At 40.8% G+C, this 24,924-nt stretch overlaps 1 protein-coding gene across 2 annotated transcripts in view; it reads right to left on the bottom strand.

The window, feature by feature from the left end:
* MIB1 (MIB E3 ubiquitin protein ligase 1) overlaps window positions 1-24,924 on the bottom strand; it is a 176,688-nt gene that overhangs the window by 66,774 nt on the left and 84,990 nt on the right. For both annotated transcript variants that reach the window (XM_056521697.1, XM_056521696.1), the window contains exons 2-6: window positions 16,105-16,276; window positions 14,712-14,841; window positions 13,593-13,697; window positions 3,189-3,255; window positions 2,616-2,820 (exon numbers count right to left, since the gene is read on the bottom strand). In XM_056521697.1, the coding sequence (XP_056377672.1) occupies window positions 2,616-2,820; window positions 3,189-3,255; window positions 13,593-13,697; window positions 14,712-14,841; window positions 16,105-16,256 (659 nt within the window). In that variant the 5' untranslated portion in view covers window positions 16,257-16,276. The remainder of the gene's footprint in view (window positions 1-2,615; window positions 2,821-3,188; window positions 3,256-13,592; window positions 13,698-14,711; window positions 14,842-16,104; window positions 16,277-24,924) is intronic.

Genomic DNA, 24,924 nt, shown 5'->3' with positions numbered 1-24,924 from the left:
CATCCAAAAAATTGATACAGTGCATCTGCTGCTCATTAGACACCAATGGAGCCCATAGGACATCACTGACTGGATTTAACTGTACAAGAAAAATACTGCATGCTACATTTTGTATTTCAGCTCTTTTTGACAGAATCTATGACTGAGGTCTCCAACTAAGCCCACAACACAGATGTGAACCCAGCCTTAACTAAACATTTCAGGAACAGGAAGAAAACCTATGGGGAGAGCTAAAAGAGACTATTTTAGCTTTCAATAAATCAGAATAAAGATCCTTGTTATCAACATTGGCAGACTGGGGAAAAGCCAACTGTAATGTTCTTCAATGGAATTGGTGACAAGAAAACAAAGAATATTTTTAAGTGAAGGAATAAAGTACGGTATTTTAGAAATGTACAATGATCAGCCAAAACATTTAAACCAGGCCAAGTCGTCATTATCAATGATTATCTTGTGACAATGTCTTCTGGTTGGGGGGGTTGTATGTATTAGGCAACAAGAAGACAGTAAAGTCTTGAAGTTGATGTGTTTGAAACAAGGTCAATGGAAAAGTGCAAATATTTGAACAACCTGAGTAAAGAAAAAAAAAAAAAAACAGGATGCATTATGGGAAGAAGGCAAGCCAGTGAAGGCAGTATGATGATCTGGTAAATGTTCTGCTATTTACATGGAAGTCATTAACATATACCATGTATCTAAATATGGTCTAAATTGTGTTCACTAGGCTTCAAAATTGCAGATCTCAATCCAACTGAGCACGTGTGGGATGTGCTGGAAAAAGTAACTTTGGAGGCCCCCACCTCATAACGCGCAAAAAAATCTGCTGCTAATGTCTTTTGGTGCCAGATACAACAGGAGACCTTCATAGATCTTGTGGAGTTCATGCTTCAATGGATCGAGATGTTTTGGAGGCACCAAGAGGACCTAAACAATATTGCTAGGTAGTTTTGAATTGGTATTATGAAGAATCTTTAACTGTCCTCAGGGTGTTTAAAATATAAATGTATTCTTACAGGTATAACTTAGAGGTTCCCCTTAAAGAAGATGTCAAGTGCCAAGAATAAAGATAAATGTGTGATCGTGTGGGGTCCGACCGCTGGGACCCCCTTACAACATCCCGTATGGGACCCGACTCTACGTTGCTAGAGCGCGTTTCGTACCCAGCATGTCATCTGGTCGAAACACGCCCCCTCCATTCATCTCTATGGAGAGGCGGAGACACAGAATTCTTCCCAAAGAGGTGAATGGAGGGACGTGTGTTTACCAGCTCACCTGCTGTGTGTGAAATGTCATACACAGCAGCTCAGCCGGGGCCAGGGAGATCATTTATTCTCTGTATTTATTCTCTGCAGATAGGGGATACATTTATTAGCACTGGACAGCTTCCTTAGGTCTGTGTCAGCACAGGGACCTTACCACTCAACCAATGCGAGGCTGAGGCTGGACACAGCTATAGTCATCTCACTGGCAGAGTAGGCAAATCCTTGTGACAAGACCAACAAGAAAGTGCTTTGCTGCAGGAACCAACACAATTACAGCGGCAATAGTTAAAAGAGAGGAAGGTAAGAATATGATAAACTGAATCGAGCAGATATATTAAAAAATAATCTCCAGAATACCCCTTTAAAGAGTACCTGTCATGATCTTGTTAAATTTTATAATCCTCCCAGTTCACCACCCCCTGCTTTTATTTTTATTATTTTTTAGTTTTCTAGCTTGATATTGCTCTGTATTTTCTGCTAAGAAGAGAAGGTGCATTCCCCAGCAGGCGTGACATCATCTGAAGCCATACAGGGAAGAACTTCCTCCCTCACTCTGCTACACACAGCCCAGAGCAGTTCAGTGTGAGATAAGGCATGATTGGCTAAGGCTGCACCACTCCCTACCCACCCCCCACCTCGGCACTCCCAACTGCATTTCCTGATTTTGGACTTCTGCCAGGCCAGCAGGAGGCCAAAGTCTGTGCAAGAGATGGGGGGAAATGTGCTCTGGACAAGTAGGGAGACACCTAGTGGCAGCTTTTTTTTAAACACAAATAAAACATAGAAAACTTCATTAAATTTTTAAACAAAGTACATTAGAAAGATTTTGTGTTTACCATAAGGAGTGCAAAAGAAAAAATTTTTTTAATGACAGTGCCCATTTAAAGGTATGGCTGATTTCTTTGTGCATACTCCGCATTGTTGTTAAATTGTTATTCCTGAAAATTCTAGTAAAAATGACTGAAGTGGAAAGTTATGGCTGATCAATTTATACATATGAACGATATTAATAGTGTAAGTGTAATATTATATCCCACATTCTTCAAAAACTTGCACACTCCATTTAACAGAGTGTACACGTTTATTTCTGTAGGAGCAAGACCATAAGAGGCTCACAGGGCGCTGCTTATGTCCCACAGCAACAAAGTATTAGACAGGTTCACATTCAACACTTCTTTGTCCTTATGTTTCTTGGTTCTGAAGAACCATTAGACAGGCACCGGTAATAAGATTGCCAATAAGAATGTATAGTCTTTACCTAATTTTACTATTAGAACAATTCTGAATTTAAATCCCACTTTCCATTAGATATTAGTTACTGATCTTACAGCAAGGATGTACGGCTTTACTTACCTGTTTCCACTGGGGTACTGCACAACAATATCATGATCTTCATCGATGCCGCAGACAGTGCCTGTGGTAGTTAGTGTCTCAAACATGCCATCTGTCCATCCACCATGGCCATGCTGCAATGATTGGACAATCTCCAACTCCAAATCAATATTTACCAGGTCTCCAATAAGCAAACCTCCAGGGTTACGGTTACCATTTTGCTCACCTAAACACAAAATATAAAAGGAATGTTCTAGTTTAAAAAATCATTGATAAAATCTCAAAGGCAAAATAAAGCTGCAGATACCTGCTCTGCTGTTTCATACAAATGGAGTATAAACTAGCTAAGTATAGCATAAAAACACACAGGGTATTTGATGATGATCTTTTTACAATTGTAAGGATCACTATCCCATATTGAAATAAAAGGTCAGAAGTAAACCACTGACAATCCTTATTGGGAAGTGCATGTGGAAAGCTTCTAACTATAGTAACAGTCTGTAATGGAGCCTGCAACATTAACCAGTCCTTTTCTCTAGTCTACAGTAATTTATCAGCAGGACAGAAGTGACAGTGAATGCCCACAAAACTCACCAAGGACAGGACAATGGTCTCTGTAAAATGATCCTCCTTTGGCATCTTGCACACATTTCAGGTCAGACTAAAATAAAGTTTACATTCAGTAAGTAATTTCTAGAATACTTAAATACATATAAAAAATGTAACTTCCTTCTATAATCTAACACAAAAAATATATAAAATGTCCCTTTTATACCATGACAAAAAAAAAACACAATCAAGAATGAAATCAAGAGACACATACTGTAACAAACGTTTAATTACTATGAAATCCAATAGGTAATATTGAAAACCATATAGAATACAGTTGACCAAATAAGTTAAAGTAAACACAAGTATGACGCATCACTCCACTGTATTCAAAACTCCTGGTTTGGGCTTAGTCGAAAGGTCCCCACACACCAGAGAAATGTTGGCCGAAACATATAGGATATAGAAAAAACACTTCTAGAGGTGTCTAGCAGCAGCTCACATCTCCCCCCCTAATAAAATATGTAAACTTGGGCTAAACTGAGCATGTAAGTGTATGTGTGTGAAGTTAAAGGGGTACTCTGCAGGAAAACATCTTATCCCCTATACAAAGGATAAGGGATAAGATGTCTGATCACAGGGGTCCCACCGCTGGGGACCCCCACGATCTCTGGGCCGGCAGTGACTGCGTCCGAACACAGAAGCTTGGAGCCTCAGCGTTCGTGAAGTCACGCCCCCTCCTTTCATGTCCATGGGAGGGGGCATGGCGGCTAGTGCGTAGCCGTCACTCCTCCTCCCATAGACATGAATCGAGGGGGCGTGGCGGCTGTAGTCACCAGTCATCCGGCACCTATCCTTTGGAAGGGGATAACATGTTTTCCGACAGAGTACCCCTTTAATAGAACCAAGTTTTATTAACATCACATACAACCTGAGGACAGGTGTAGTGCTCTGTTTTTATATTCCTGAATAACCACTTTAGAGAAATCTTATGTATCTCTAACAAAAGATACATCCCATCTTCACAGAACAAGGGACTATTCTGGTTGACAACTATAGCAAAACAATTAAGATAGTATTAAAAAATAACAGCTGACTTACAGCCATGTCTTGAAGGAATGACAAATGCTAGGCACACACTGATGTAAATGCCATGTAAACTCTAACTAAAAGGGACATTTTAGTGTATATTTGCTGCTTATGCCTTTAAAGGGGTACTCCCGTGGAAAACTTTTTTTTTTTTTAATCAACTGGTGCCAGAAAGTTAAACAGATTTGTAAATCACTTCTATTAAAAAATGTTAATCTTTCCAGTACTTTTTGGGGTCTGTATACTACAGAGGAAATGGTTTTCTTTTTGGAACACAGAGCTCTCTGCTGACATCATGACCACAGTGCTCTCTGCTGACATCTCTGTCCATTTTGGGAACTGTCTAGAGCAGATTTTCTCCTACTCTGGACAGTTCTTAAAATGGACAGAGATGTCAGCAGAGAGCACTGTGGTCATGATGTCAGCAGAGGATAACTCTGTGTTCCAAAAAGAAAACGATTTACTCTGTAGTATTCAGCAGCTAATAAGTACTGGAAGGATTAAGATTTTTTTTACATAAGTAATTTACAAATCTGTTTAACTTTCTTGCACCAGTTGGTTTAAAAAAAAAAAAAAAAAAGTTTTCCACAGGAGTAAACTATCATATGTAGTATACTACCACAGGGTGTCAAATTGTTTAAACAAAATGTAAAAATTAAAATATTAAAGGAACACATCTTTAATTTAATTAATTAATTAATTAATAAATGTATTTATTTATTTAAAACAGACCTAGAGAACAACAAATTTAATCATTAAAATGAAAGCCTAAAAAGTGTTATTGTCATTAAACCCGTCTATGACTTGTAACACTGCAGATCAGTACTACACTTGAGACTAGATTCATGACCATAATGGATGCGGTTATCCAAGCACTGCTCCTAGTTCTACTTCTGGTGTCGCCGAGAAAACATCCGTTTCTGTTGATAAGCAGACAAGCAACAGTTGTATAAGTTCTGATCCAGTCAGGCTATAAGTAATATCATGTTTCAGATATCTATGCTATATATCATTCCTCAGAAGCTTCACTTTACATTCCTTTTATTCAACTGTTCTGTGTACTGTCCTGTGCAGAATTGGTTTTAACTTTGTTGCATAAACAAAACATTTTCTGCAATGATTTTTGGATACAGAAGTAAAGAAAGTTTCCATTCAACAAAACATCCCGAAACTTCATCTTAGGACCCTAAGATGAAGCGCTGAAACTTCAGACATAGTAGGTTCCTTATAGGAAGAAATAGATAAAAAAATAACCAGCGCTCAAAAGGACATCAGTTTAAAAGATGGGGGAGAAAAAGGGGATATACCTCCATGTATATCCCCTTTTTCTCCCACATCTTTTAAACTGATGTCCTTCTGAGCGCTGGTTATCCGTCATGTAAACAGAGGGATGCATCAGGCCTGATGAAGGAGGTAGCGAAAGCCCTTGTAACCTCGGAAACGCGTCACGAATAAACTTTATGAAGAATACTAGCTGCATCCCTCTGTTTACATGACGGATTCATTTACTCCAGCAATACTACATGCCATCTTGGAGGGGGGGTTCTTGCGATTAAAGTTGCATCCCCCCCAATGTGGAGTAAGTTATAAAACTGATCCATGTATATCCCCTTTTTCTCCCCCATCTTTTAAACTGATGTCCTTCTGAGCGCTGGTTATCCGTCATGTAAACAGAGGGATGCATCAGGCCTGATGAAGGAGGTAGCGAAAGCCCTTGTAACCTCGGAAACGCGTCACGAATAAACTTTATGAAGAATACTAGCTGCATCCCTCTGTTTACATGACGGATTCATTTACTCCAGCAATACTACATGCCATCTTGGAGGGGGGGTTCTTGCGATTAAAGTTGCATCCCCCCCAATGTGGAGTAAGTTATAAAACTGATCCATGTATATCCCCTTTTTCTCCCCCATCTTTTAAACTGATGTCCTTCTGAGCGCTGGTTATTTTTATCTATTTCTTCCTATATTGTCTGTACGGTTGTACGTGGAGTCCATCCGGACCAAGACCCTGACGCTCTCCAGCATTGATTGGATACCTACTCTGATGGAGGAACATCTTGCAATAGAAAAATATATATATTTATATATACCAACGTGGCCCAGAGGGTGTTTGCAGTGGGTCCTATTGTATATAGGACCCACTGCTCACACCGGGCGAGTGTTTTTTCCATACTGCTTCTATTATTGTTTCAGATTGAAGCGCTCCCTTCTAGTTATTTTTAATTTTTGTTTCTATTTCAATAGTAGGTTCCTTGTCCTCCATAATGGACCAATCTATCCACAGTGATATGAGAAGTTTGCCAATGTCTAATATTTCCTTACAAATACCAGCAGCCCCTGTGCTTGCCTATCACTCGCCACCTCTTCAGATCAACAATAGCCCTGCTAAGAATAGCAGGGAGGATGCAGTCACTTATTTCTTAGACCCTCTGTAGTCAGTCCATAGGCTTAGAAATATGTCCAGGGATAGCTTTGATGCATATTTTAATTACAATATACTGCTTGGGTCTTAAAGGGGTACTCCGGTGGAAAACTTTATATTTTATTTTATTTTTTTAAAATCAACTGGTGCCAGAAAGTTAAACAGATTTGTAAATTACTTCTGTTAAAAAATCTTAATCCTTCCAGTACTTATTAGCTGCTCAATACTACAGAAGAAGTGATTTTCTTTTTGGAACACAGAGCTCTCTGCTGACATCATGACCACAGTGCTCTCTGCTGACATCTCTGTCCATTTTAAGAACCGCCCAGAGTAGGAGAGAATCCCCATAGCAAACATATGCTGCTCTGGTCAGTTCCTAAAATGGACAGAGATGTCAGCAGAGAGCACTGTGCTTGTGATTCAGCAGAGAGCTCTGCGTTCCAAAAAGAAAATAATTTCCTCTGTAGTATTCAGCAGCTAATAAGTACAAGAAGGGTTAAGATTTTTTTAATAGAAGTAATTTACAAATCTGTAACTTTCTGGCACCAGTTGATTAAAAAAAAAAGTTTTCCACCGGAGTACCCCTTTAAGTTTAACCCCTTAAGGACGCAGGACGTAAATGTACGTCCTGAAGAGGTGGTACTTAACGCACCAGGACGTACATTTACGTCCTAAGCATAACCGCGGGCATCGGAGCGATGCCCGTGTCATGCGCGGCTGATCCCGGCTGCTGATCGCAGCCAGGGACCCGCCGGCAATGGCCGACGCCCGCGATCACGCGGGCGTCCGCCATTAACCCCTCAGGTGCCGGGATCAATACAGATCCCGGCATCTGCGGCAGTTCGCCATTTAAATGAACGATCGGATCCGGGGATCCGATCATTCATAACGCCGCACGGAGGTCCCCTCTCCTTCCTCCGTGCGTCTCCTGGCGTCTCCTGCTCTGGTCTGTGATCGAGCAGACCAGAGCAGGAGATGACCGATAATACTGATCTGTTCTATGTCCTATACATAGAACAGATCAGTATTAGCAATCATGGTATTGCTATGAATAGTCCCCTATGGGAACTATTCAAGTGTAAAAAAAAATGTAAAAAAATGTAAAAGTAAAAAAAAAGTGAAAAATCCCCTCCCCCAATAAAAAAGTAAAACGTCCGTTTTTTCCTATTTTACCCCCAAAAAGCGTAAAAAACTTTTTTTATAGACATATTTGGTATCGCCGCGTGCGTAAATGTCCGAACTATTAAAATAAAATGTTAATGATCCCGTACGGTGAACGGCGTGAACGAAAAAAAATTAAAAAAGTCCAAAATTCCTACTTTTTTAATACATTTTATTAAAAAAAAAATTATAAAAAATGTATTAAAAGTTTTTTATATGCAAATGTGGTATCAAAAAAAAGTACAGATCATGGCGCAAAAAATGAGTCCCCATACCGCCACTTATACGGAAAAATAAAAAAGTTAGAGGTCATCAAAATAAAGGGATTATAAACGTACTAATTTGGTTAAAAAGTTTGTGATTTTTTTTAAGCACAACAATAATATAAAAGTATGTAATAATGGGTATCATTTTAATCGTATTGACCCTCAGAATAAAGAACACACGTCATTTTTACCATAAATTGTACGGCGTGAAAACAAAACCTTCCAAAATTAGCAAAATTGCGTTTTTCGTTTTAATTTCCCCACAAAAATAGTGTTTTTTGGTTGCGCCATACATTTTATGATATAATGAGTGATGTCATTACAAAGGACAACTGGTCGCGCAAAAAACAAGCCCTCATACTAGTCTGTGGATAAAAATATAAAAGAGTTATGATTTTTAGAAGGCGAGGAGGAAAAAATGAAAACGTAAAAATTAAATTGTCTGAGTCCTTAAGGCCAAAATGGGCTGAGTCCTTAAGGGGTTAAAGGGGTACTTCGCTGCTCAGCGTTTGGAACAAACTGTTCCGAACGCTGGAGCCGGGAACTTGTGATGTCATAGCTCCGCCCCCTCATGACGCCATGCCCAGCCCCCTCAATGCAAGTATATTGAAGGGGGAGTGACACACCCCCTCCCATAGACTTGCATTGAGGGGGTGGGGCGTGACATGAGGGGGTGGGGCTATATCATGAGCTCCCGGCACCGACTCCAGCGTTCGGAACGCTGAGCAGCGGAGTACCCCTTTAATAATATGCATTATTTTATACTCCTCAGCACTGAAATTGCAACACCATGAAGAGCGAGCCATAAGGTTATACAAATCAAGGGAGTAGCAGGAGTTACCAAGATCTGCTAATTTTTTTTCCTCCTTATGAAACCTCTGAAATGAGATGTAGTCAAGTACAGTATGACTGTGTGATGTGCTCTGTTTATCGACGTGCCTGTTATCACACCTTGCCGCAAACTGAGATGGATAGAATCCTAGGCCAATATTTCAGCTCTGTTCAACGTTGTGTGGTCCAGTTTTTGGGAGACCAATGATGAACTGGAATAAAGCAAAGAGTTGCACAAAGGCGAACCTAAGTATGGGCAAATCGGCAGATTAAAAGAATTGCGCATGGTGATTCATTCCGTACTGCAAGTGAAATTGGACACAAGGATAGCCCAGAGAACACGTGGGCAATGCAATGAAAAAGAAACTTCAAAAAAGGAAATATCACAGCGGTCCTACTCCTGGGATTTTGGTGTGGGATGGCGTAAGGTACAATAGCCGGACTTCTTAAGTCTTCATTCCAAATACACTTGGCATTACATTGATTTGGTCATAGAACATGTGGCACAGCCATTTCTCTAAAGTGCCCCAGGGGCCATTTTTTTATATTACAATGCCAGGCCACATGTTGCTTGTGCTAATGTGAGCAGCCTGCGTGGCCTAAACATGCTACCATAGCATGCAGCATCTGTGGACTTGGCTCGCATTAAGCACATCTGGGCAGTCATTGGTCTGCAACTGCAAAGGGAGTGGTCAGTGGATCTTGATGATTGGCATGCCCAAGTGAATTCAGCTTGGCAGAACATTCCTCAGACAACCATTAATAACCTAACTGATAGCATGCCAAGTCCTGTAACTGTGTATTTCTACATGTGGTGCTAAATAATTAGAGATGTTTGGAATATTTAGGGGAAGATTTATCAAAACCTGTCTAGAGGAAAAGTTGCTGAGTTCCCATGGCAACCAATTAGATTGCTTCATTAAAAAAAATGAAAGAAGCGACCTGATTGGTTGCTATGGGCAACTCAGCAACTTTTCCTCTGGACAGGTTTTAATAAATCTCCCCCTTAAGGAGTACCTATCATCATCTAAACTCTCCCTAATACCCCTCCCCATCTGTCCCTGACTCTCACTAATACTATACCTGTAATTATTTTTTCTCAAAACCACCTAAAAATACCTTTTTCCTGAGCTGTTTGGCAGCTCCGTCTCCTGCTGTGTGCGAGGGGAGGATGGGGGCTGTGCCCCAGCAGGCGCTACCTCTTCACTTCACACTGTAGCAGAGTCTGGACGTGGGAGAGCAGTGGAGCTTACAGCTGCAGGCCGGCCGGGAGAAGCTCTCCCCTGTCTCCAGCCGCCATGTCTGCAGATGCTGCCGACACTGCACTCACTCCCGTCTGTCTGATTGACAGGCGGGAGCAGCGCTGTACTCATCACGTGTCCCGGCCGCAGTCTGAGACTTCAGGCTCATGCCAGGCCAGCATGAGTCCGAAATCACTAGCGGCCGGGGCATGTAGGGAGACCCCTAGTGGTGGGATGTCCCAAGTGAAATTATTATTATTATTATTATTTTTTTTTTTTAAAGACATATTTAGGAACTTGTTTTATACATTATTTAACCACATATAAAACGTTTTTTTGTTGACAGGTACTCTTTAATTTCCACTTATCATTTGCATATCATCAACACGGTCCTGTGATTTTCGTCATTCTTTCATATCAACTGGCTCCAGAAAGTTAAACAGATTTCCAAATGACTCTTTTCTGTCTGACCACAGTGCTCTCTGCTGACCCCTCTGTCTGTCTCAGTAACTGACCAGAGCAGGAGAGATTTGCTATGGGGATATGATTCTACTCTGGACAGGTCCTGAGACAGACAGAGGTGTCAGCAGACAGAAATGTGGTCAGACTGAAAAGAACAACTCAACTTGATATGAAAAAAATTGTTTTTCACTGGAGTACCCCTTTAATAGGACAAGCTCTTCTAGAAAGATTTACAATTTAAAAGTAGACAAAAATCTGCAGTGCCCAATAGGTAAACTTTATATTTCCCTTTATGACACTGGAGGTAAAGGATTTCTAGGTTAGCCTTACACTACTGTGATTGTTTAACATGTTAAACAATCAGGTGCTGGCGATTCTGACTTCCCTTGGGGTTTGTGGGGCCACAGAGATGTAGAAATTAAGTTTTAAACTTTTTGAGACAAATAGCTAACTTTTTAGGATTTATTTAGAAATGTCGCTGTTTAGGTCAAAGCTTGTTGTCAAAAAAGTAATGCACATTTTAAAAGCGATCATTAGGATGTGTGGAGTAGAACTGGCAAACTGCCTGGAGTGTAACTTCTTAGGCTATGTTACATCTGTGTCCATTTCTGACACTACACTGTTCTGTGCTAGAATGGCTGCCCATTCTTCTTTGCAAGTCTCTTTTTTATAAGCAGCAATATTGTTTTTAAGCAGTCTGATCATTTCATGTCTGTGTCAAAGGCTCTTTTAGGGACCCGTTACAGATTTCATGATTTGTTTTACTTTTTTTAAGACAATGCTATTTTCCCTGTTGAAATAACAGACACCTCGGTGGAACACAAAATTCAATATATATTTATATATACCATTATAAAATCAATAGTCTGCCAGTGGATGGATCTGAGAGTGTTATGGCTTATTACAATGTGGTATTTGATAACTCCCCTGCTTGAGAAAGGGAAAGGTACTCTCGATACTTCATGGGAGTGTGGAAGCAGCTGATTGCTGCAAAATGGATGTAGTTTCCTTTGTCTGCTCCCTCCCTGCATTTTCCTTCTGTAACCCTGATGTAAGTATAAAGACTGCTGTGTTTTATCCACCCGGAATGTGAGTGCTGTAGTATATCATTCTTCTGCCTGCAATTCCTGTTGGACTATTGTGACACTGAGCACCACTGTGTACCGGGACGTAATGCTGGAAGTTCTGTGATGAATCTCCCGGTGATTGATCCGTTAGTTGTACAGTTCAGTAGTGCCGACCCCATTATCTGTTTGTTTGACTACATGGGAATGTGTCTGGACACTGGGTCCCCTCCTTGTGGAAATCTTTGCATGGATTTATCCTCAATTGTAAAAGCAGTAGGAACACAGAACTATGGATTATGGAGTTGAGCATATGTAAAAATGTGATCTATTGCTTTTTGAAAGTTAATTATATATATATTTCTATCTATCGCTTTAACCTCTTGGAGGATGAAGGCATACCTGTTTGCCTTGGGACGCTCCCCTTATATGATGCCCGGCACTAACCACTTAGATGCCACGATCCAAGTTGATCGCGGCATCTAAAATGTTCCCAGCTGCTCAGCGGTGCTGATCTAGACCACCGTGGTGTCCCAATCAGCTGAGAGGACGGCAGGAGGGCCCTTATCAGCCTTCTCATTGTCCGATCCTCCAGCCAGCCATGGCATTGCATTAAGCCGTGTATGCAATATGAAGATTGTATGTAATAGTCCCCTAAGGAAACTATAACATTTTGTAAAAAAAATTATAATTTATAAAAGTGATTCAACCCCTTCCCTAATAGAAGTTTGAATCAACCCCCCTCCCCTTTTCCAATTAAAAAAAAAATCTGTGAACAAAAATAAATGGTCAATGGTGTATATATATAAAAAAAATGTCCAGAATTGCATATTTTTGGTCACTTTGTACACCCTAAAATTTTTTATAAAAAGTGATCAAAAAGTCACATCAAAACAAAAATGGTACCATTAAAAACTACAGATCACGGCGCAAAAAATGAGCCTCAACACATCCCCGTATACAAAAAACTAAAAAAGTTATAGGGGTCAGAAGAGGACATTTACAAACATGCCAATTTTCGTACGAAAAGTTATAATTTTTCGAAAAAAGTTAAAATAATAAAAAAAATAAAATAAAACCTATATATGTTGGGTATCATTTTAATCGCATGGACCTACTGAATAAATAGAAGGTGTTATTTCAGTGTAGAAAGTTTAAAAAAAAGTGTTTTATTTTCTTTTTTTATGCCCACAAATTTTCTTTGGGTTTCGCCATAGATTTTGTGGTGAAATGATTGGCGCAAAAATCAAGCCCTCATATGGGTCTGTAGATGGAAAATTGAAAGCATTATGATTTTTAGAAGGGGAGGATGAAAAAACTAAAAGTGCAAAAATGAAAAATTGCCTGGTTCTCAAGGGGTTAAAACAGTTAACCATTCATAAAACCTTTTTATTTAGGTTCCCTTTATTTAACATTGAGATTTTTATTTTTTACTAAGGACACAAGTTATGATGCAGTTTTGCAACAACAGAGAAAAGACACAAAAGGAAGTAAATTCTCTTTTATGGCACTTTAGTCCCAGATAACTATAGGCAGGCGCCAAAAAGAAAAAAAGCTGTCCAACACTGACAATCAATAGATGTTCCAGCATCTAAGCCTGAATGCGTTAAAAGGAAGCCTGCTTTTCCTGCAAGTATAATGAGTAGCTGTAACACGAGACGACTCTCATTAGATCAAAAGTAACACTGGAACAGCTGGAAGGGTCAAAATACCCAAATGCTCCCTGATCCCACCCTATTGTCAATGCAGCATTGCTTCATGTATCACAAAAGAGCTGTACTAAATTACTTAGGCTACATATGCATGCAAAAAAAAGAGTGAATAGAAGGAGGCACAAAAGGCGGCACTTTCCTGAACCTGCCACCCCCAGTCCTGAGTTTTTCTAGGAATGGTCCCTTCTTAGCTACTTACCATGCCTTCAAATCCGACTCTGTAAAGGTTTTTAGCTCCATTGTCCCAAAGGACGTAGGCAGCGCTGTGTGGGCTTGACGCACTCCAGTCTTGGATCTCAGTTACCTTAAAGGAAATTAGATAATAAGAATATGTTAGCTTTTTAGTAATAATAAGTAAATGGTAACAACAGAACCAAGGCTAGACTACATAAACTTGGTGGTTAATATTCTGGCACAGTGTTTGGACTTTCATGATTTTCAGTCTTGGTAACTAGAGCTGTGGCTCCATGAATGAACATGCTGTAAACAATAGCAAAGTCTGTTTTATCTCTGTGATCACCAGCCTTAACACAACAGACGGGGGTGTGGTTGATGAATCTCAGGCAACAAAAAACAGAAACAGTGTCTATTATTTTTCAGAGTGATAATCTATCCAGGGTTTTGCAACATCTGGAGGCATCCTGGTTGGGAAACAATGGCATCAATGGAGGGGCAACACTGTGTGACCCTCCATACCAGTGTTTCCCAACCAGGATGATGCAAAGCTACAAGTCCCAGCTTGCGACTCGTGTGATGTCAAGCCCCACCCCTCAATGAAAGTCTATGGGAGGGGGCGTGATGGCTGTCACGCCCCCTCCCATAGAATTGCATTGAGGGGTGGGCGTGATGTCACACGGGGTGGAGTCGTGACATCATGCTCTTCCACTCGCGTGGTCGGGATCCGAAGCCTCCAGCGTTGCCGGAAGCCGTTGAGGTGGGTGCTGCAGCCGAGATCCCGGGGGTCCCCAGCAGCGGGATCCCCAAGATCTGACATCTTATCCCCTATCCTTTGGATGGGGGATAAGATGTCTAGGGGCGGAGTACCCCTTTAAAAGGTACCAACCCACTGTATAATTCCCACTGCCCATCAATTGGTTAAATAGGCAACAACAGAATTCCTGTTATCATTGCATATTATTTATTTAAAAGGTCGTAAAATCTTATCCAAGCACTGAGAAACTATTTTATCAAACATGTGACTGTGGCAGATGGTGCAGAGTTGCTGTTTGTACTTACCCGATGAGAGGTGTTGTGAGCTGAATGATCAACCTTGAGAAAATTTTTAATTCAGGGAAAAAACAATGAGGAAGAATATTACCTTGCCTCTCCTGCCATTGCCACCATCTTGGTCCTCCCACTGCCAATCAACTCCTCGCACTACTCTTGCTCCTGCAAAGATTCCTCTTGCTGTTATCTTCTTTGACTTCCGTCGGGATTCCAAAAGGACACTAGGATTTAATGAACTTGTATTGAATAGAAGTAGTAAATTGTACATTGTTTACAATTCCATATTCCTATTATAAAAACACAAAGAATTTGGCTAGGTTCAAACTACGGAATTTTCGAGTATAATTTCAACTTCGATGCAGCAGAATCCCATTGCTGACAACAAGAATTCAGCTGCACAGTCCACACTACGGAATTTCAAAAATTCCACCACTGAAAGAACAATCTTTGTCATTCTTTAGGGTGAATCCGTGCGGAATACATTGTCACCTGTGGAGACGGCAGTGTCGTGGTCCCAACACTGACTGATTCAGTTAGCACCGGGCACACTAAGAATTTCCATACAGAAAAATTCTGCAGAGTTAATCTAGCCTTACTGTTTTCTTAATCCCTTAAAGTTTGACATCACGCCCGCCTCCTCAATGCAAGTCTATGGGAGGGGGCATGACGGACCTCCCATAGACTTGCATTGAGGGGGCGGGGCATGGCATCACACGGGGCGGAGTCGTGACGTGACGCTCGTCCGCCATGGTGTTCGGGATCCGAAGCCTCCAGCGTTCCCGGTGTGAGGTGGAAGCCCTCCAAGAGGGTGCTGCAGCAGAGATCCCGGGGGTCCCCAGCAGCGGGACCCCGGTGATCTGACATCGTATCCCCTATCCTTTGGATAGGTGGATAAGATGTCTAGGGGTGCAGAGTACCCCTTTAAAATACTGTTGCCAATTTGCAGCACAGCAGTCACCTCTGGCTTTTGGGCCTCTGCCTGTGGCTCTCCGGATGTTTGCAGCTGAAGGAAAGTTTATGCACTGGCGGCACCAGACATCATAATACAATTTAGTATTAAAGTCAAAACAATATAATTGTCAGCCAACTCCAGTGTCAAAGGCCATATTAATAATCAATCTATTTATTAGGATTCTTTAATTTAAAAATTTAGTTTAAAGTGTACCTGGCACATTAAAATTTTTGATATGTCAGAAGTTTTTTAACGTTGGGGTCTTAGTGTTCAGACCTTGACTGATCGCTAGAATGAGCTGGGAATGCAGTGCACCTGTTACTGAGACAATAACATAGACCTACAGTGCAAGTCCCCTGCAGATCACCACAATAAAAGGTCCCGGGATTGACCACCCACAAATCAAACATTGATGGACTATTCTATGGATAGCTAATTAAGGGGAAAAATCCCTTTTAACATAAATGATTCTATAAAACACCAACACAATACAATTATAATAACAAATACCACAGATATAAACTGATCTTACCGCTCACTTCCTGGAGTTGTGATTCTGTAAAACCGATGCCTTAAATGATGTTTATCACCGTGATAGCATACAGTGCACAGGTCATAGTTCGTGCACTCGGCACACTTCCAGCGGATTCCAATAATGGGCTGTTGTCTGCATGTATCACACATCGTCCCATCATGTTTGACACCTTAAAAAAATAATGGACTCTTTTACACAAGATGAAACAAGGGCATTATAGGTCAAGACATTCTTCCACAGAACAATACGGACGAAAAACAAGTTTATCATATTTAACATAATCATCCCCCTGCGTGCCGGGCACCATAGTCATCATCAACTTGTCATCCACATTTCCCTACTTCTACACGGCATACACAGAAGTAAGGCTCAGGGTACAGCATGTTGTCAGTAGATATATATTGGGAGGATCTCCTGATGCTGAAACATGTTCTGCTGAACAGGTGTACAGTCTACAGTGTGTGTCGAGCTCAGTTTGCTGGGTCCGTTCAGATGGCGACAGCTGAGCGAGAGAGAAAAAATACTGCAGGTCTGATTTCTTTCTCTGCCCGACAGTGGACACCAGAAAGAAAACAGACAGAGCCCATTCAAAGTCAATGGGACTCCTTCGTCCAGGTCCGTTGTTTGTCACTGGAAGAGATTCTGCGACTGTGTAAGCTTTTAGGGGGAGATTTATCAAAACTTGTCCAGAGGAAAAATTGCCTAGTTGCCCATAGCAACCAATCAGATCGCTTCTTTCAATTTTAACAAGGCCACTGCAAAATGAAAGAAGCAATCGGATTGGTTTCTATGGGCAACTTTTCCTTTGCACAGGTTTTGATAAATCTCCCTCTTTAAAGGGGTACTCCGGTGGAAAACATTTTTTTAGGACTTTTTAAGTCAACTGGCTCCAGAAAGTTAAACAGATTTGTAAATTACTTCTATAAATTTTTTTTAAATCCTTTCAATACTTATTAGCAGCTGTATACTACAGAGGAAATTATTTTCTTTTTGGAACATAGTGCTCTCTGCTGACATCACGAGCACAGTGCTCTCTGGTGACATCTCTGTCCAGAGCAGCATATGTTTGGAGGAAATTCTTTTCTTATTGGATTTCTTTTCTGTCTGTCCACAGTGCTCTTTACTGACACCTCTGTCAATGTCAGGAACTGTCCAGAGCAGGAGAAAATACTCATAGCAAACCTATGCTGCTCTGGACAGTTCCTGACACGGACAGAGGTGTCAGCAGAGGGCACTGTGGATAGACAGAAAAGGAATTCAATGAATTCAGAATTTCCTCTGTAGCATAGAGCTGCTAATAAATACTGGAAGGATTAAGATTTTTTTTATAGAAGTAATTTACAAATCTGTTTAACTTTCTGGCACCAGTTCATTAAAAAAATTAAAAATAAACATTTCCACCGGAGTACCCCTTTAACCCCTTAAGGACCAGACCTATTTTATTTTTGCATTTTCGTTTTTTCCTCGTCGCCTTCTAAAAATCCTAACTCTCTTATATTTCCATCCACAGACCCATATGAGGGCTTGTTTTTTGCGTCACCAATTGTACTTTGTAAATACATCACTTATTTTACCATAAAATGTACTGCGCAACCAAACAAATATTATTTATGGGGGAAAATTGAAAAGAAAACTGCAATTTAGCAAATTTTGGAAGGTTTTGTTTTCACGCTGTATACTTTTTGGTAACAATGACATGTTTTCTTTATTCTGCGGGTCAATAAGATTAAAATGATACCTATGATTATATGCTTTTCTATAATTGTACCGCTTAAAAAAAAAATCTCAAACCATTTTAACAAAATTAGTATGGTTTAAATTGCCCTTTTTTGACCACCTATAACTCTCATTTTGCGCCATGATCTGTAGTTTTTATCAGTATCACTTTTGCTTAGGTTTTACTTTTTATCAATTTTTTATAAATTTTTTTTGGAATAAAATGCGACAAAAAAGCAGCAATTTTTGGACTATTTTTTATTTTTTTACATTTACGCCGTTCACCGTACGGGATAATTAACAATATATTTTAATAGTTCAGACTTTTACGCATGCGGCGATACCAAATATGTGTATTCATTATTATTTTTTACACTTTTTTGGGGGTAAAATGGGAAAAACTGACGTTTTACTTTATATTGGGGGAGGGGATTTTTCACATATTTTTACTTTTTTATTTTACATTTTTTTACTTTATTTATTTATTTTAACACTTTTTATGTCCCCATAGGGGGACTATTAATAGCAATCATTTGATTGCTAATACTGTGCAGTGCTATGTATAAGACATAGCACTGCTCAGTATTATCGGTGATCTTCTGCTCTGGTCTGCTCGATCTCAGACCAAAGCAGAAGACCCCGGGAGACGGCCGGAGCCAGGTGAGGGGACCTCCGGCCGCCATGCTGAATGATCGGATCCCCGCGGCAGCGCTGCGAGCGATCGGATCATCCATTCAAAGTACCGCACTGCCACAGATGCCGTGATCTGTATTGATCACGGCATCTGAGGGGTTAATGGCTGACATCCGCACGATCGCGGATGTCCGCCATTACCGGCGGGACCTGCCGCACATGATGCGAGCACTGCTCCGGTGCTCGCGATCATGGCGGCAATGTAAATGTACGTCATGGTGCGTTAAGTACCACGTCACCACGGTAAATGTTCATACTCGGCCTCCTTGTTTTTTCCAAACTCTCAGCATTGACAGTGGTGCTTTAGGGCTTTTAAGGGATAGTTTCAAATGAACTGGTGACAAAAAGTTATTTGTAAATTATTTCCATTTTAAAATCTTAATCCTTCCAGTACTTAGCTGCTGCTGAATGCTCCAAAGGAAGTTGTGTGGTTCTCTCCAGTTTGGCCAATAGGGAGTTGCTCAGTTCCTAATACAGACAGAGGTGTCAGCAGAGAGACAGACTGGAAAGATCTACACAATTTCCTATGGACTATAAAGCAGCTGATAAGTACTGGAAGGATTAATATTTTTTTATACAAATAAAGTAACATAACTTTCTGGCACAAGTTGATTTTTTTCTTTTTTTTTTCTTCTGGAGTTCCCATTTAGCAGCTGGGATCAGAGTTTTCTCTGATCCCATTGTACAACAAACATGCACTAAGGTTTTCCTATATAATACAGGTCCCCTAGAGCAGGAGCTGCTCCTTGTAGAAGCCGTCCATTCTATGTTATAGAAGTGACACAGACAGTTCTCTCTTGACTTCATTACATAAAAAACACATTCAAGAATATAGGTTACTATTATGGTATCTGAATCCTGACATTGTACATTTTAAATATCCTACTCACAGCTAATACCTACATACATGGTGATGTACAGCATCTGAGAAGACACTACCATTTTTCTACATTAGTTAAAAGGGTAGTCCGGTGAAAAACTTTTTTTTTTTTATTTTTTTTTTTAAATCAACTGGTGCCAGAAAGTTAAACAGATTTGTAAATTACTTCTATTAAAAAATCTTAATCCTTCCCGTACTTATTAGCTGCTGAATACTACGGTGGAAATTCTTTTCCGTTTGAAACACAGAGCTCTCTGCTGACATCACGAGCACAGTGCTCTCTGCTGACATCTCTGTCCATTTTAGGAACTGTAAAAGGAAATCCCCATAGCAAACATATGCTGTTCTGGACAGTTCCAAAAATGGACAGAGATGTCAGCAGAGAGCACTGTGCTCGTGATGTCAGCAGAGAGCTCTGTGTTTCAAAAAGAAAAGAATTTCCGCTGTAGTAATCAGCAGCTAATAAGTACAGGAAGGATTACGATTTTTTAATAGACAAATCTGTTTCACTTTCTGGCACCAGTTGGAAAAAAAAAAAAAAAAAAAGATTTTTTCACCGGAGTACCCCTTTAACTGAATGGAGAACATTGGTTAACTGCAGGGACTGGAGATCAGCTTTAGGGTGCGTTCATGCGGCCGTCCGTCCCCATTTTTTATCCCCATTTCGGTTCCGTACTTGCAGGCTGTAAACGGATTACAAACGGTTTAAAAAAAATCCCATTCATGTCAATGGGATTTTCTTTTTACAATTAGTTTACATCCGTTTGTACCCGTCTGCATTGATTTCCGTTTGTTTCCGACGGCAGAAAAAAACGGCACATGCAGTATTTTTTCTTACGTCAAAGAAGCGGAAGAAAAAAAAACGGATACGGTAAATTTAACATTGAAGTCTATGGAAAATGGATGAGCCTTTAATGTCATCCTTTTTTTCAATCAGTTTTTTGATCAGTTCTTACTACTGAGCATGCTCAGAACAACAAAAAAAATATTTTTTTTGGGGGGGGGGGTTTATTAACTGAACAATAACGGATCCAAACGGATAACATTTGTTTGCATCCGCAATTATCTGTTTTTTTCTTTTCTTTAAAGTCCATTTTTATCTTTGACGGGAGAAGAACGGGACGGGTCTAGACGGCCGTGTGAACGCAGCCTTACAACCCTTTACCTCCGTGTTTCCCAACCAGGGTGCCTCCAGTTGTTGCAAAACTACAACTCCCAGCACGCCCGGACAGCCTTCGGCTGTCCGGGCATGCTGGGAGTTGTAGTTTTGCAACAGCTGGAGGCATCCTGGTTGAAGAACACTGAGATAGGCTCTGCCAGCCCCAACCCATACTTAGTAATGGACTGCTCACAGTGGCCATTAGAGATGAGCGAACTTACAGTAAATTCGATTCGTCACCAACTTCTCGGCTCGGCAGTTGATAACTTATCCTGCATAAATTAGTTCAGCTTTCAAGTGCTCCGGTGGGCTGGAAAAGGTGGATACAGTCCTAGGAAAGAGTCTCATAGGACTGTATCCACCTTTTCCAGCCCACGGGAGCACCGGAAAGCTGAACTAATTTATGCAGGAAAAGTCAACAACCGCCGAGCCGAGAAGTTCGTGACGAATCGAATTTACTGTAAGTTCGCTCATTTCTATTCTTAATATATTACGACTTGGACAATTGTAATATTGGGAATGCAATCCCCTAATGTTATTCCTGCATTTCCTAGCAGAACTAATCCCTAAGCCAAACAACCATTGCTACACCTATAAATAATACCATTCAATATTTTGGAATCACTAATACTTTTTTTTATTGCCATTGACGACTAAATAAATTCTCATCTCAAGTGCCACCACAACAAGATGGCCTCTGTACAACTGGGTTCAGATGGGTTTTTTTTTTAGCCCCATCCAGAAGTCTAACAAACACAGCGAAAAACTATAATGAAAAGATTTGCACCTATTTTTGTGTTTTGGACCAATTGTTGGTTTTGCCTAAAAATACTGACCAAAATACTAGTCTGGATGCAGAGGTCATTGAATTCTTAATTATTTGTTCATTATGCGATCAGCCCATGCTGTGGGGATCCCCCTCCCCCAATGCTAGCCATAGGCAGGACAATGGAGGACGCCTCTGCTGGCGTCCCCGGATGCTCCCACACGATTGGTCAGTACAGTTTAAATTGCAGCCATTGTTCCCTATGAGGCAGCAGACGGCTGGTAACGTCTACAGCGCTGAAGTCACAAGACTGGAGCCCTAAGCAGAGCACGTATGTCCTGTAAGGATGTGTACAGTAAACCAGAACTATATGAATGCTTCATATTAGAATCATTTCTATGCCTATTATACAGATGCAAATAAAACACTAAAAAGGATCTATTATGGCCTAGATACAAAGTCACATACCCTAACTAAATAGTACAGTGATCCCTCAACTTACAATGGCCTCAACATACAATAGTTTCAACATACAATGGTCTTTTCTGGACCATCGTAACTTGAAACCAGACTCAACATACAATGCTACAGACAGTCCAGATCTGTGAAACCTGTCACAACTGGAGGAACTGACCACTCAGAATGGGCATTCACTGGTAAATCACCTGTATTACTGAAGTGCATGCACTGACTGGTGCATGGTAGCGCCTCCTACAGTACAGGGAGGAACTACAAGTTCTGTACTACTCCTTACCTGTGCCAGGGTTAGCTGCCCCTTTGGACACCAAGTAAGGGCGGCTCCATTTGGGACACTGTGTGTACTGTATAGGACCCTGAAGAAGGTCCTGTCCTCTACATAAACCATTGTTTCCCAACCAGGGTGCCTCCAGCTGTTGCAAAACGACAACTTCCAGCATGCCCGGACAGCCAACGGCTGTCCGGGCATGCTGGAAGTTGTCGTTTTGCAACAGCTGGAGGCACCCTGGCTGGGAAACACTGAAATAGAGAGTGATTTACAGCTCCCAGCTGATCTTTCTTACTTTTATATGTAAGGATTTGCTTTATCTATATTAGTTATCTACTTATTTATCTTTTATCCTCACCTTTTTCTATTTTTGGATGACATTTTGATGGCTTAAGAACCAATTACCAGGTTTCCATACAGTTATGGTTTCAACATACAATGGTCGTCTTGGAACCAATTAATATTGTAACTTGAGGGACCACTGTACTGTAGAACTAAAGGAGGACACAAAGTTTGATTCTAATTTTCCAAGAAATTTGAAGTTTCTCACCACAAAGTTATTCCAATTGCAGAGAAGGCCTTTACTGTTTCTTTGGGCAGACCCCAACCCCATTAAAGGGGTACTCCAGTGGAAAACTTTTTTTTTTTAGATCAACTGGTGCCAGAAAGTTAAATAGATTTGTAAATTACTTCTATTAAAAAATCTTATTCCTTCCAGTACTTATTAGCTGCTGAATACTACAGAGGAAATTATTTTCTTTTTGGAACATAGTGCTCTCTGCTGATATCACAACCACAGTGCTCTCTGCTGACATCTCTGACCAGAGAAGCATATGTTTGCTATGGGGATTTTCTCCTACTCTGGACAGTTCTTAAAATGGACAGAGGTGTCAGCAGAGAGCACTGTGCTCATGATTCAGCAGAGAGCTCTGTGTTCCAAAAAGAAAAGAATTTCATCTGTAGCATTCAGCAGCTAATAAGTACTGGACGGATTAAGATTTTTTAATAGAAGCTAAATCTGTTTAACTTTCTGGTACAAGTTGATTTTAAAAAATAAAAAAGTTTTCCACCGGAGTACCCCTTTAAAGCTGGACATCTTCACCACAGTATAAACTGTAAGCAGCATGTAATAGGGAAGGAGGACAAACACACACACATATATATATATATATATATATATATATATATATATAAGAGAGAGAGAGCGAGAGAGATGAGAGAGAGATGTACAGGTTTAAATTAAAAAAAAAAAAATGTTCCAATCCAACTTGTAATTTATCATGTTATAGGGGTTATCTAGTGTGTTTTTTTAAATTTTTATTTATCCTGTATGCCTGGCCTGCAACAACTAAAATAACAACCCTTAAAGGGGTTCTCCACCATAAGGTGATTTTAGTACGTACCTGGCAGACAGTAATGGACATGCTTAGGAAGGATCTGCTCTTGTCTTGGGGATAAATGGCTATGTTGTGAGATTACCATAACACTGTGGATAGCTTTTTGTGAACTAGTATTTCCTGTTTGAGTTTACTTCTTTTGCCTACAAATCCCATAATTCCCTTTTCCTCCCTCCCACACATCAGCCACCCCACCCATTGAAACATAAATGTGCTGCATCCATTCAAAAGACCTGTGTTTTTCAATCAGGATGCCTACAGCTGTTGCATTAGTTGCAGATTGATCTCTCTCCCACCAAGCGATCCCTCCACCCATTAAAGCAGACAGGCTCCTGTCATCAGCTAACTGGTGATGTCAGGTCTCGGCTGCATTGCATCCTGCAACAGTCATTTTGTATACTGTTAAAAATAAATATTGGAGTGAAAATCACAGAATTGTGAGAAAACCGTCACACATAGGTACAGACACTATATTATTAACTACACTAACTTTACAGCCCCTGTAGCATAGTCAAATAAAAAAAATTCCTGGAATACCCCTTTAACTTTCCTCCCGCAGCTACCCTAATCCACCAATACCGATCCTCCCTTCTACGGCCCGGTCTTCTACCGCATTCTAGGTCCTGACACATCCCAATGTGCTAAGCCTATGGCCAGCCGCAGCCATGACCTGACTCGGCTGGTGATAAGCTGAGCGGCAGTGTGATGTAATGGGCCCGGGCACCAAGAAGACCAGGGTCAGACATGTTACCTAACACTGCCACTCAGCACATCACCGGCCAATGCGGGGCCCAAGAATGTGGGATTAGGACACCGATATTGGCACACTCGGGGAGCAGCGAGAGGGAAGTTAAGATTTGCTGTTGCAGCCCGGGCATGCAGGATAAATAAAAACAAGCTGGCTAATCCCTTGAATCATTGATATCTCTACTCATTCTGGGATTAGGAGGACAGAGTGTGGCCCTCCCAGTGACTGTCACCTATCTGTACATGGATCAACCTGTACATAGGACTACCCACTGAACTCCTGAGCCCACAATGTGCAAAGATAGAATAAATGTTTTCTCAGCTCCTGCCCTATAACATGATGCCCACCTGTCAGGATCCCATTATGAAGTCCCTTTGGTCAGTACAATAGATGACTCTCCACTATCAGACAATATCATTGGAGAGAAGGGTCGGGCATGTTTGATTTCACCTGCCTGTCCTTACTGTTCTCATAGATATAAAGAGATAGTGAAAGAGTGGCTTCTAGAGTCTCACGGTAGCTTACCCCTCCTCTATCCACTGAGTACACATGAATATTTACCGTGCCAGATGTTCATGTGTACAGTGATCCCTCAACTTACAATGGCCTCAACATACAATAGTTTCAGCATACAATGGTCTTTTCTGGACCACTGTAACTTGAAACCAGACTCATCATACAATGCTACAGACAGTCCAGACATGTCAATGGCT

Source organism: Hyla sarda, chromosome 5 (genome assembly GCF_029499605.1).
Source record: "Hyla sarda isolate aHylSar1 chromosome 5, aHylSar1.hap1, whole genome shotgun sequence".
Lineage (NCBI taxonomy): Eukaryota > Metazoa > Chordata > Amphibia > Anura > Hylidae > Hyla > Hyla sarda.
Note: the sequence above shows the minus strand (reverse complement) of the source record. Positions and strands in the feature narration are given on the sequence as shown.